The sequence below is a fragment of the Thunnus albacares genome, chromosome 24, assembly GCF_914725855.1.
Source record: "Thunnus albacares chromosome 24, fThuAlb1.1, whole genome shotgun sequence".
NCBI classification, from domain to species: domain Eukaryota; kingdom Metazoa; phylum Chordata; class Actinopteri; order Scombriformes; family Scombridae; genus Thunnus; species Thunnus albacares.
This window is the reverse complement of record NC_058129.1, coordinates 19,174,172-19,188,372: the sequence shown is the minus strand read 5'-3', so window position 1 is coordinate 19,188,372 and position 14,201 is coordinate 19,174,172. Positions and strand designations below refer to the sequence as shown.

Below are 14,201 nucleotides of genomic sequence, written 5' to 3'. Positions count from 1 at the left end.
ACGACATTCATCTGATAAAATGTAAGTTGTTGGTGTCATGTTAATGTAAAAAATTTTTTTTTAATTATTCAGTATTTTTTTACTGAATATGTGAGCTCAAATTGTTGTTTCCAAGGCCAAGAGTTAGCATATCATTAGCTTACTATATTATTATTATTATTATTATTATTATTATTATTATTATTATTATTATCATGTTAATATGTGACTGAGATGGTCCTTTATGCTTCTACATTATAAATTAGGGTAATGTTAGGAGCTCTGATCTGTATTTGATTTGGGGCAGTTTACCAGATGTAACTTTGCCAAACTCATCTTGGTATGAACACATTAGATATTGATTGTCAAAAAATGACGGTAATTTGTCAGAATCACCTGTTTTTTTTAAGGTGCAAGTGTACTTGTTAAGCCAGGGATGTGCATTCGGTTTGCATTTCTGAGATTTAAGAGGTGCAACAGAATCAAGAATGGAGGCACAATTTTTATTCCAGTACTTAACTAAGTCATCAGTTTTTGGAGTAGCTGTGGTGTAAACCTCAGGGCTGGATGCAAAAAAAGTCTCTGAAGACTGAGCTGCAGAATTTGAACTGAAAATCCAAGAATAGACGTTTCGGTCCACTCTCTTAGTTGGTTGTGTGATTGACACCTTTAAAGCGATAGTTTGGTGGTGAAAACTGAGGAGGAGGGAGTCACTTGGGTGATTGTGAGATGGTAAGTGGTCTGAGTCAGTTCTTTAATGAAAGGGATCATCCACCTCTGCTGGGTCGAACAGTGGGAAAGAGATCCATCTTCCACCTTTCACCATGGCCGACTGGCTGGTTACGGTGTTTCCAGCAGCGCTCACAGCTGTAGGCCTATGTGTGTTATCAGAGGAGCCGGTTAGTTCAAAGTTGGCAGGCGGAAATACAGCACTTCCTGCTGTTCTGTTCTCTGATTGGATTTCCAACATATTGGAGCTCAGTCTTTAGTTGGAACAGCTTGGTTATTGAGGTCATGTTTATTGACAGCTGACCATGTGTTGAGTGGGATTTATTTTAAGTCTGTGAAGTAGATCCACAGTGGAAGTACCTCTGGTCACCCAAGGTGGTGTGCCTTGGGTATTACCCCACTCTGGTATCCACAGTAGTGTGTTGAGGCAAAAAACAGTTCAGTTAATTTTGCTCTCAACAGGCCGACACCCATTTACCAATAACTAACCGGTTAATTTTTAAGAAAAGTTGTGATGTAGCTTTCTTCTGTGAGAGCTGTCCAGCAGTCAGTGGTCAGAGCTAACGTTAGCTTGACTTTTAGCTCATCTTTCACCTCAAAGTGTTTCTCAATGCGTTTAGTCACAGTAGCTCTTGATGGCATTATGTACTCTGGCATGAGGTACGAATATAAATAATAATATGATATATATAATATAATATAAGACAGCCCTGATTATAAGATGACCCCCCTTTTCCAACAGCTGTTTTTGGAAAAATAACGTTCCTCTCTGAATATAACTTACATTATAGTATAGTTACATACTCACACACTCCCCCATTAGGCTCTTGGAAGTGGTCAAAAATTATTTTTTCCACCAGTTAGCATTTATCAGACTGCCTGTTTGTCTTTTTGAGCTCCTTATTATCTGTCACAGTGGTATTTGGCAGCTTGACACGTTTCTGCAGTAGAGATGTTGGAAGACGATTTGGACTCATTTTCACTCATCTTGAATTTATTCCCTCTGTTGAAGAAAAGCACATTACATGAGCCTTCAGAAACTCCTGCAGGTTAAACTAGACTTACCAAACACTGGTAGGGCTGACTGACACACACTATAAACAAACTTTAAGACACTCACTAGTCTAGCAACATTAATGCTACAAACAACCCATAATGCAACACTCCGTGTAGAAGTCAGTTTTACACTGGTACTTTATCCATTTAAAAAGAATATCTGATGATGTGAACAAGTAACTGTCTGGCCATCAGTGAAGTGTGTATGCAAATTAATCTATAGACCAACATGCGTAATTGGGCAAAAATATTCTCGGTTGTTAACCAGTTAATGGTTAACTGTTGACATCCCTAGATACTTAGATTGATCATCCTGATTAATTTGTGATCTAATTTGGGTTTTAGATTAGGTTATTCCTGAGATTTGAGTTAAGGTAAGCTCGACCGTCACTTTGTATGAGACATTAATGATCTGTCAAAGAGAGTCTGAGAAATCAGAAAGTTGATTTTTTTAATATTGCTGCTGTTAGGAAGTACACAGTCACGTCTGTAAGGTTTGAGAGTTGTAGATCAGTGTATTCAAGTTTGTTCTAATTTGAATGCTGAAAATACCACTGAAAATGTACAGTCTAGTATGGATGGACAGGCAAAATATGTTTTTATGATGTAAATGCAATTTAGAAAATGTTTTATCAAGCATATTAGCAGTGCATGTTTTAGTGTCTTCTGGGTACAGACAGTACAGAATCTGTCCTGTGTTTATTAGGAGGAAGCTGGAAAAACAGTGAAAAACATCCTTTTACTTCAAGGAAAAACTATTGCCCTGTTGATCAAAGGTATGGATTTAAACTGATAGTTTTTGAGGTTTTTGAAAGCAAATTTAAATTATTTGGTTTTATTAGACTGATATTTAAACTTTATAAACCTTTACTGAGTCAGATGGACTTCTCTGTGCAGTGTTCACACCCTCACAGTCAAACACATTCACACTGGCAGCTGCCCATTACAACCAGTCTGATACAACCACACATTTGCTCTAGCTGCCTTGCTCCAGGGCACTTCAGCTGTGTACAGTGAGGGAGGGACAGCTTCATGGAGGGTTGGTGAGAGCTGTTGGGACTGAACCAAACTGACTCTGAGCTGAAAGCTACAAACAGATGGAGTTGTTGATTCTCAGTGGGATCAGCGGGACTAGTAAAGCTTTACCACTACAGGGAGTCATCTGATTCTCTGTTTACGTCCAAATATCACTTTAGCTTGTGTTTGTCTGTGTGTGGACAGACATTATGTTAACTCATTCTTCGTGATTCCTCCACAGAGTGGACCAGGAGAGCTCAGAGGTTCCCAGTGGTCAGTCTGCCCAGCAGGATCAAACACACCTGGACTCCATATTTATGGTCTGTACATGTACAACAACTACTTTTACATCTATTCTGTTCACAGTCATCTCCATGCTGCACTTTGTAGACCAGTGGATTGTCAGTCTGTCCAACATGGATCTGATGTTTGCTTCATGATTTTTGTTTGATTGTGTAATTCATGTGGTATTCTGTTCCAGCTTCTGGAGGAGAACATCGTCACTTTTGTGAAGAACGAGCTGAAGAAGATGCAGAGGGTTCTGAGTTCAGATTACCCAGAATGCTTAGAGAGTCAGAGGGAGGATGAGGAGGTGTTGGATGGTGAGGAGGAGGAGCAGAGGAGGAGCAGCAGAGAGGCATTTCTGAAGATCACACTACATTTCCTGAGGAGAATGAAGGAGGAGGAGCTGGCTGACCATCTGCAGAGCAGTAAGAGGATTTATATAAAGACTGGTGAAATAAGAGAGACTCAAATTGAATTAAACTCTAATTTGAATTGTTATAAATCCAAACATTTGTCAATATCCAGAAGTTTTTGCTGTTCAGAAAGTTCCTTCTTTATTATACATCCTGGCCGGAGGCTTTATGTCTGAGCCTTTTTAGTTGTTATACTCTTGATCTATCTTCAGATTTGCAGAATGACCTGAAAGTTGACCACCAATATATAAAGTGTGCAGAAGGTACCACAAACCATGGGCCACTTTAAATTTCAGTGGCCTTCTCAGGCTTGAACCATTTTAATTCTTTTTTTAGAGCTTTTAAGTCATCTAACACATTGAGCTAATTGGACCTAGTGTAGTAATAGCAAAGTTCCCAAAGACGGCATTTTCAACATCTAGACCAAGTTCAGCAGTATATTTTTTATCCAGGTTAATTATGAACATTTATTTTCCTACTGTTTCATATACAAAACAGCAGTATGTAATGTGAACAGTACGTAGTGTGTGTTCTCATAACCTTGCAAGAATACCAAATATTTGCATCAATACACCTTACTTATTTGTTTATTCTCTTAGGAAATGAAGTCATATTTCCTTTAAAGGACACTCAACAAGTTGTTGTTTTTTCTTGTTGTTCTTTTAGAATCTCCTGCCATGTGCCAACTTAGCCTCAAGTCTAGCCTGAAGAAGAAGTTCCAGCGTGTGTTTGAGGGGATTGCTAAAGCAGGAAACTCAACCCTTCTGACTCAGACCTACACAGAGCTCTACATCATAGAGGGAGGGACTGCAGAGGTCAATAATGAACATGAGGTCAGACAGATTGAAACAGCACCCAGGAAACCAGTCAGACCAGAAACAGCAATCAGAAAAGAAGACATCTTTAAAGCCTCACTTGGAAGAGATGAACCAATCAGAACAGTGATGACAAAGGGGGTGGCTGGCATTGGGAAAACAGTCTTAACACAGAGGTTCACTCTGGACTGGGCTGAAGACAAAGTCAACAAGGACATACACTTCACATTTCCATTCACTTTCAGAGAGCTGAATGTGCTGAAAGAGGAAAAGTATAGCTTGGTGGAACTTGTTCATCACTTCTTCACTGAAACCAAAGAAGCAGGAATCTGCAGGTTTGAAGAGTTCCAGGTTGTGTTCATCTTTGACGGTCTGGATGAGTGTCGACTTCCTCTGGACTTCCACAACAATGAGATCCTGACTGATGTTACAGAGTCCACTTCAGTGGATGTGCTGCTGACAAACCTCATCAAGGGGAAACTGCTTCCCTCTGCTCACCTCTGGATAACCACACGACCTGCAGCAGCCAATCAGATCCCTCCTGAGTATGTTGACATGGTGACAGAGGTCAGAGGGTTCACTGACCCACAGAAGGAGCAGTACTTCAGGAAGAGATTCAGAGATGAGAAGCTAGCCAGCACAATCATCTCCCACATCAAGACATCACAAAGCCTCCACATCATGTGCCACATGCCAGTCTTCTGCTGGATCACTGCTACAGTTCTAGAGGATGTGTTGAAAAGCAGAGAGGGAGGAGAGCTGCCCAAGACCCTGACTGAGATGTACATCCACTTCCTGGTGGTTCAGGCCAAACTAAAGAATGTCAAGTATGACGGAGGAGCTGAGACAGATCCACACTGGAGTCCAGAGACCAGGAAGATGATTGAGTCTCTGGGAAAACTGGCCTTTGAGCAGCTACAGAAAGGCAACCTGATCTTCTATGAATCAGACCTGACAGAGTGTGGCATCAATATCAGAGCAGCCTCAGTGTACTCAGGAGTGTTCACACAGGTCTTTAAAGAGGAGAGAGGGCTGTACCAGGACAGGGTGTTCTGCTTCGTCCATCTGAGTGTTCAGGAGTTTCTGGCTGCTCTTCATGTCCATCTGACATTCATCAAGTCTGGAGTCAAACTGCTGACAGAAGAACAAACAACATCCCAAAAGTCTGAAACTAAAGAAGAATCTGCAGAGACATGTTTCTACCAGAGTGCTGTGGACAAGGCTTTAGAGAGTCCAAATGGACACCTGGACTTGTTCCTCCGCTTCCTCCTTGGCCTTTCACTGCAGACCAATCAGATTCTCCTACAAGGCCTGCTGATACAGACAGGAAGAAACTCACAGACCAATCAGGAAACAGTTGAGTACATTAAGAAGAAGATCAGTGAGAATCTGTCTGCAGAGAGAAGCATCAATCTGTTCCACTGTTTGAATGAACTGAAGGATCATTCTCTAGTGGAGGAGATCCAACAGTCCATGAGATCAGGAAGTCTCTCTACAGAAAAACTGTCTCCTGCTCAGTGGTCAGCTCTGGTCTTCATCTTACTGTCATCAGAAAAAGATCTGGACGTGTTTGACCTGAAGAAATACTCTGCTTCAGAGGAGGCTCTTCTGAGGCTGCTGCCAGTGGTCAAAGCCTCCAACAAAGCTCTGTAAGTACACAGATAGTTGGATTTATTCATCATTACTTAAATACTCTGCTATCTTATCAACAGGAGAGAAAAAACTTCTTACATTTTTTCCTTTGTATTTCCTCTTCAGACTGAGTGACTGTAACCTCTCAGAGAGAAGCTGTGCAGCTCTGTCCTCAGTTCTCAGCTCCCAGTCCTCTAGTCTGAGAGAGTTGGACATGAGTAACAACAACCTGCAGGATTCAGGACTGAAGCAGCTGTCTGCTGGACTGGAGAGTCCATACTGTACACTGGAAACTCTCAGGTCAGGATTCATCAACCTGTTCAACAGATGAACATGTAAAATCTGATTGATATTAGAGGATAAACATTAAATCCGTGTAGAATTGTCTCTGCTATTATGATTTGTCAAACCAGTTTTTATTCAACTTCAGCAGAAGAGAATTGCTTTCCACGCAGATTTTTATTGTTTTATTTTGTTTTTGCTTTTGTTGTTGAATTATTTAATACCACAGATGATTTAATAACCTCGGCTGTCTGGGAACTGTCTGGGCTGTTCCCAGACAGCCGAGTATTCAAAGGGGCTTCCTCAAGCACTAGTTTTAGGCTGAAGAACAGACTAGTCTGTCTGGTGGATACTTTGATGAACCACTGTGAAGTCATATTTTATGGCAGGAAGCTCCTTGATTTTGTGTAGTTAAAAAAACAATCTTCAGCATACCAAACCATTGCTAAAAGTAAGTCTTTATTCTTCCTTTTGGCAAAAACCTCACCCGTCATACACATTTGAATGTTTTTTAACATTTAGATCACAATGATGAGGTAAAAATATGCTGCTGAATCATCCTTCAGCTGGTGATTTTTCCCATCTAGCTGGATGCTCAACTTTCTGGAGCTCCATGATTCAGTTCGTCTTTTAGTTAGTTAGTTTGGAGACAGTTTGATGTTGTATCTGACTGCACACAGCAGTACTCTCAGACTGTCTGACGTGTGCTGTTTTTTGTGTTTGCAGGCTGGCAGGATGTCTGATCACAGAGGAAGGCTGTGCTTCTCTGGCCTCAGCTCTGAGCTCCAACCCCTCCCATCTGAGAGAGCTTGACCTGAGCTACAATCATCCAGGAGACTCAGGAGAGAAGTTGCTGTCTGCTGGACTGGAGGATCTAAACTGGAGACTGGACACTCTCAGGTATGGAGGGGCAATATCTGATAGAGGAGGAAGAGCTAGAAACATTTTCTCTGAGCTGATCACATATCTCTACAGAAGCACATTTCATTCACCAAAAATAAAAATGATTTCAGTATCTCATTTTGACTTCTTATCTCATAATTATGAGATCGGGTGTTATACTGTATTCTGTAAACAACAGTATTCTGTAAACAACATCTGAACACAACTACAGGGAGAGGGGTAAAATAACTTTCTGTCCTCCTCTTATATAATGTGAGATTTGTTTGGGAGAGACAGAACCTGTAAGTGTCTCACCCCAAAGACAATATTATATCAACAGCACAAATTATTAAACTGTGCTCAAGAATGTTTTTTTTCTCCATGACACCTGCCAAGCTCCATATAATTACAAGGCTTTTTAGTCAGTCAGTCAATTTTTATTTTGAATGTGTAAAAATCAAAAAATATAAAAATAAAACAGGACTAACAACAAAATGAAATAAACAGAAAACCTTTACAACAAACTCAATATAAAAAATAAATAGTACATGTTCTAAAAGGAGGAGGAAGAAGTATACATTTATTATTCCTATCCCATTCTTAATTACTCACCCATAAACTAATATATACTGTTTATAAAAAAAACTACAAATATCCACTGGTGTCAATAAAATAAAACTTAAACAGTTAACATAAATCTTCCTCATATACCTCTTAAAATTATTTTTTTGAATATCTTCTTGAACCGATTTATGTTTGTACTTTGTTTTAGTTCCACATCCAGACCATTCCACAAATTCACCCCACAGATTGAAATACACATACTCTTATATGATGTTTATTTTCATATATTCTTTATATATTGACATTGTCTATCATCACTTGTACTTGAATATTAATCTTATATTTCTTAACAACATAATCTTTGTTTTATTCAGATTTAATGATTTGTTTATCAAACCAGTTTTAATTTCCTCAGTTCTTTCCAAAAGCTGCTGTAAATTTTCCCCAGAACAAAAACATATTTGTGTCATCCGCGAATAATACAAATTTCAATATTTTTGATACCTACATATGTCATTTATGTACAAAGTGGGCAATATCAGGACTAATACTGACCTCTGAGGTACTCCATGAGAAATGCTGACTTATGATGATGATTTATGCTCACCTTTCTTTACAAATTGTTGCCTGTTTCTTAAATAGCTTCTCAACCAATTCAGCACAACCCCTCTGATACCATACCTTTTGAATTTATCAAGTAATACATTGTGATCAATTGTATCAAAATCATTTTTAGATCTATAAAATTTCCCATTGCATACTTATTTGTCTATACAATTAGTAATTTCTTCAATTAATTCAATTAGTGCCAAAGAGGTTGATCTGTTTGATCTGAATCCATACTGACTGTCAGACAGCAATTTGTGCTTCTCATTGAATTTGTCTAGTCTTTCTTTCTCTAAAGAGTTTTTCCAATAACTCTTTCTATCTGTTTCTTTGGTGAATGCAATGCACTTCTTATCACAATGGTGCCTCATTCTATTTGTATGGAATTGGATCGTCCTGTACCACTTGCATGATGGTAGCGAGGCAAATAGGCAATGTCAGGGTGTGTTGTGTCTGCTGATGCTGCTAGCTGACTGACGAAGGCGGCTAGAGACTGTCCAGGTTTGGGAGATTATTTCTGATGATCTTCTGGGCCATCTTTACCACATGATGCTGATCCTTCCGCTCCACAGTTGTGCAGCTGGCATACCACACAGTCATGCAGTAAGAGAGGATGCTTCCAGTGGTGCTGTGGAAGAAATTCACCAAAAGTTTGGCCTCACCAGATGGGAGGTGTTGGTAGACCATGTCAGCTGTTTGGTGATATAGACTCCCTGGAACTTGAACTCTCCACACAATCCACTGCGTCTTTATCTATGCAATGATCTCCTTCATATTGGTGGTGTTTAGGAACAGGTTGTTTATCTTGCACCACTCAGTCAGGTGTGTCGTGTCATCAACAAATTTAATTATAGTATTGGAAGGGTGAATGGGGGTACAGTCATGGTTGAAGAGCGTGATAAGCACTGGGCTCAGCACACAATCTTGAACACAGGGTTCCTGTTTTCATGGGTCACAGCGCAGGTGAACAATGCTATGTATGCCTTTTCCACTGAGCTCTTGGTCTTAACATAAAGAGGACCTGCAAAGTCCACTCTGACAGTTTCAAAAGGAGGTGATTCTGTAATCTGATCCCTTGGCAAGGGTGCTGTTATCTGCTGCATGGCCTTTACTCTGAATCTCTGAATCTGCAAGCTACAATGATCCCTTTTACCATCTGTCTGACTCAAATAATCCAATACTTGTCCCTTAGTTGCACTAGAGTGTCTCTGATACCTGAATGCATCAATTGGTCATGGCTGTGTTTAATCAGCATTTCAGACAGCATGTGATTGGGAGGCAAGATCCATGGATGCTGCTCACTGAAGCTCAAGTCTGAATGTTGCAGCCTCCCTCCCACATAGATTAAACCATTTTCATCAAGAAACAGCTTCAGGTCTCTGATTTCTGAGTCTTTCTGAATGTCTCGTCCTGCTTTCAATTTGCCCATCTCCTTCTGGAAACCTTGATTCTGTGCCTCCAAAATCCAGTGTCTTTCCGCTTCCGCCAGCTCCTCAGCTGTCAGCTCTTCTTATCTCCATTCCCTTGAGTAAGAGTTGTGGATGAATCATTTAATCCAGACTGTGACTCTGAATATAGTTCTTAGTTTACTGTAGTTCTCCAGCTTTAATAGCGGATCTTGCAATGTCTTTTCTGTGTTACTCAGCTGGACTGTGACATGGTTTGACCTAGGTTCAGCCTTTATCTCCTCTTCACAGAGCTGTTCATTAGATAGCTCCGGCTGCATTGCTGAACTCAGAAATGGGGGCCCTGACCACCAGAGTTGTTCTTCTTTCAGTTTTGAGGCTGTCTGACCCCTTGTGGTGAGATCAGCTGGGTTAAGCTTCCCATTATAATGTGACCAGGTTTGTGGCATGGTCATTGACTGTATCTCTATCACTCTATTAGCAACAAACTGTTTCTATCTTTGTGCTGAGTTGCGAATCCACTGTATGACTATCATGGAATCTGACCACATGCGGATTTGGGTTGGCTGCATGTTCATTGCCTTTAACTGTCAATGCTGAACCATAGGCTTGAACTCAAAACGCAGATACAGACTCAGTTCCAAAAATGAGTCCTTTAATCAGAATGAGGTCAGTACACAGGTGATCAGTCAGCCAGGCAACGTTGTGCAAATTGGCAGGCAAAAGGCAAGGTCAAAAGGCAAAAACAGGTCAGGAAACTATAGGGCTCAAAGAAACTCACACAACGAAAAAAGGCTCGAACGCTGTCACAAGGAACAAGATGAACCGGCACAGAAGGAAGAGAACACTAAGATCACACAGGAGGGAAACACATGAGGGCAGGAAGTAAAGGAGGTGAGTATCAAAATAAAACAGGAAGTACAAGACAAAGAACACTGGGAGAAACAAAAAGGTAACTTAACTATCCAGACGGGGCGTGACATTAACAGGCTGTTCCCCATTCTTGCTGCAAGCAGAACCCCTTTTAACTCAAGATGTGGCAGGGTGAGTTTCTTAATGGGTGCCACTCTTGACTGGGACATGATCAGTCTGGTCATGGTTTTTTCCTCAGCTGACTGTCCTTGCAGATATGCTACTGCACTGTAGGCTCTCTCACTTGCATCACTGAACGCATGAAGCTTCTTGTCCATTTTGCGGGTTTTCAGTTCCATACCACCTGGAATGACTATCTGATGGAGCTGAAGCAGCTCCATACAAACAACAAACAAAACATCTCTGTCCTTGTCAGCAATGGATATTTGTAGGAAAGCCTTAGTGATGTCTGCCATGAATGTGACTAGATGCAGCCTGAATCTTACTAAGATGGTTAGGAGGTCTGGGTTTAGATTTGGTCCAGTGAGCAGACAGTCATTGAGAAATGGACTGCCATCCTCGTGAAGCATTGAAAACAACTCTGAACTTAGTTGTTGACTTTTCCTCACTGATCACTGCATGGTGAGGCAAATAGTACCTACTTGGCATTTCTGTTCTCAGTTCCTACTGTGTGTTTGCTCTCTGGGATACCTTCACATATTCCTTGTTGAAGATGGCCCTCAATCATGTCATTGTATCTCCTGAACAGCGTCACATCAGTTTTCAGTTTTCTTTTCAGCCCTTCAAATCTTTTCTGGGCAATTCTCAGATTGTCTGGGAGTTCTGGTGCATCTTGTCGCCATGGCAACGTCACTTCATATCGCCCTTTGTTGTACCTGACTGACTGGTCAAAGTTTTGTTGGGCCTCAATGTCGTCAGCTCGTTCCTCACCTTTGCTGGAGAAGCCTAGTGACTCTATTTCCCAGAATGCAAATACCTGGTTTGAAGCCTGTGTGGTTTTCTCAATGCCAATCTTCATGCATGAAGCTTCACTCATGCTTGACATGTATACTGGTCCCTGCACTGTCCAGCCAAATAAGGTTTCTATGGCAACCAGGGATTCTGATAGTCTTTCTACTCTGCCAGACATTATTTTCCAGTATTAGTCAACATCTATCAATACTGACAGCTCCAGTTCTTCATCACTGCTGCTTGAAATATCTGCTGGTTGCAGCCCCCTTTTCTCTAGCTGCAGCTGAATTTGTTCTCCAGGAACCTGCATGATGGCAGAGCTCACTTGTGGTGTTTCAACAGCTTCAATCTCAATATTTTGCTCTTTGTTGCTGATATTTTGCAAGACTAATTTTACAACCCTGAGTTCCATTGTTACTGGGGTATCACTGCCAAAGGTGTGAAGCTTTAAAGTCTCTTTTTTCACAAGTGGTAATCTCAATGCCTTTACCTATTTCTCCAGGACAAAGCTCCGCTGACTTTCTTCATCCATCCGGCAACACACTTTCTTCTTCCTCTCTGTTCCTTCCGCCCATGCTGTTACTGTTTGCACAAGAACTGTATTCTGCTTTCCTGTACTTGTCTTTACTGTGTAGGGAGCCATAGAGGAGATGATGGCATCGGTTGTCTCTTGAGCACTATTTAGGAGTTCAGTTTGCAATTTATTTGGATCCAGAGTCACACCAAGATATTTAAAATCAGTAATTATGTCAATCTTTTCACCTTTGATGACAATATCAGCATTAGGAGGTTGTTCCATGGTTTTGGAGAAAAACATACCTTTTGTCTTGTTTACATTTAGACTAAGACATGATTGATCAAGCCAATGTGTGATCCTTTCCAATGCAATTGTAAGCTTAGCAGCAGCTAACTCAGCAATTTTTGCATGTGTGTACACAATGGTCTCATTTGTAGTTCTACATCATGACATTGTTGAGGGAGATCATTAATATATAGGCTACATAACAGGGGACCTAAAACTGACCCTTGTGGAGCACCCATTGTGCACTTCAAGTTACTGGACAGTGTGTCACCAACTTTAACACATTGTAACCTATTAGATAAAATGACAATATGACCATATACCGTGCTGTTGAGCCACCCTATATCACCTCAGGGAGAATTCCTTATCTGCGACAGCCCTAGGTATGTGCCTCTGCTCCTCCTTTGAAAAATAAAAATAAAACAACAAAAAGTGAGTGAGTGAGGGGAGCTGAGCTTCTGTGTTTACATGTGCCACCGCCATGTTGTGCGGATTCAGACTGGAAAAAAGTCTATCAAAGCCCAAATCCACATTTGAACAGAATAATGAAACAGTAGACTAGAGTGATGTAACGTCCATGTTTGGATGCTGAAAGAGAACGTGCTGCTCTGACCCCCGTCCTCCTTTCAGTTTGCAGCCTGCTGGAGTCCGATGGTTGACACCAGGTCTGAGGAAGCGTAAGTGTGTTTTTCATTTGATTCATGAAAACAAAGCAAACTTCAAACTGTGACATCACTCATTCACATCCTACTGAGGATGAAGATGATGTCATCATCAAACAGATAATATATCAATAACTGCAGCTGTATTGTGTCTCGTTCTCTCCATCAGATTTCTGTCAACTCACACTGGATCCAAACACAGTAAACAGAAAACTCAAACTGTCTGACAACAACAGGACAGCGACGTATGTGGGGGAGGATCAGTCATATCCTGATCATCCAGACAGATTTGATCACTGGCCTCAGCTGCTGTGTAGAAATTATCTGACTGGTCGCTGTTACTGGGAGGTCGAGTGGAGAGGAGGGGTTCATATATCAGTGACTTACAGAGGAATCAGCAGGAAAGGAGACAGTGCTGATTGCAGGGTAGGGTGGAATGATCAGTCCTGGATTCTGGACTGCTCGAACTCTAGTGGTTATTCTGTCTGGCACAATAATGAAAGAAAACCCATCCCCTCCTCCTCCTCTGTCTCTCACAGAGTAGGAGTGTATGTGGACTATCCTGCTGGCACTCTGTCCTTCTACAGAGTCTCCTCTGACACACTGATCCACCTCCACACCTTCAACACCACATTCACTCAGCCTCTGTGTGCTGGGTTTGGGTTCTGGTTCAATCCTGGTTGCTCAGTGTCTCTGTGTTCTCTGTAGGAGGGAGAGTCTCCTCTTGGTAGAGAAACTTTCTCATGTTATTTAGTACCAACCTGATCTCTCACTGCTTGTAAATGTAGTTTTTAAACCAACATGGTTTCCACATGACTGACAGTTTGTTTGTCAGTCACATATAAAGACATTTAAAAAGCTGTAAAAAAGAAGCTGATGTTCTCAGAGCAGATAGCTCAGTCTGTTAGAGGACTGTTTGGAGGTTCGGAGGTCGTGGGTTTGATCCTTATGAGTCTCAGTGAAACTCAGAAGCTCTCAGAGAGAAAACCACCAGCGGCTGAAAGTTTACTGAAACCTCAAGTTGTGACCAAGGTTTTTAAAAATGTTGGAATAGTTTTGCCAACTAACTATAACACACATAATGACAGTAAGTATCCGCTGGCCTATAGAGGCTCTTTGTTGTTTTTACTCTTATTTGTTTTTTGCGGGGTTCTTGTTCAATTAGATGTTTTTTTAATCATATAGTCAATTCAGAAACCGACATGTTTTTATGTGTCTCTACTGGATGTGCATGTAGAGCTGTAATA

The 14,201-nt window shown here is 41.0% G+C and overlaps 1 protein-coding gene across 1 annotated transcript; it reads left to right on the top strand.

Annotated features, from left to right (window-relative positions):
• The first annotated feature begins 5,074 nt into the window (after nucleotides 1–5,074).
• On the top strand, nucleotides 5,075–13,981 carry LOC122976635 (butyrophilin subfamily 1 member A1-like). The gene is made up of 5 exons (XM_044345214.1): nucleotides 5,075–5,121; nucleotides 6,053–6,226; nucleotides 6,935–7,108; nucleotides 8,833–8,938; nucleotides 13,141–13,981. Exons 1-5 carry the CDS (start codon nucleotides 5,075–5,077, stop codon nucleotides 13,660–13,662), a joined length of 1,023 nt encoding a protein of 340 aa, XP_044201149.1. The 3' UTR covers nucleotides 13,663–13,981.
• The last annotated feature ends 220 nt before the right edge of the window (nucleotides 13,982–14,201 follow it).

Excerpts from the sequence above, each read along its gene's own strand:
- LOC122976635 (XM_044345214.1), top strand. The coding sequence starts at position 5,075 with ATGTACATCCACTTCCTGGTGGTTCAGGCCAAACTAAAGAATGTCAA. Across the intron at positions 6,227-6,934 it reads TGTACACTGGAAACTCTCAG|GCTGGCAGGATGTCTGATCA; the intron begins GTCAGGATTCAT and ends TTGTGTTTGCAG. Across the intron at positions 7,109-8,832 it reads TGGAGACTGGACACTCTCAG|TTGTGCAGCTGGCATACCAC; the intron begins GTATGGAGGGGC and ends TCCGCTCCACAG.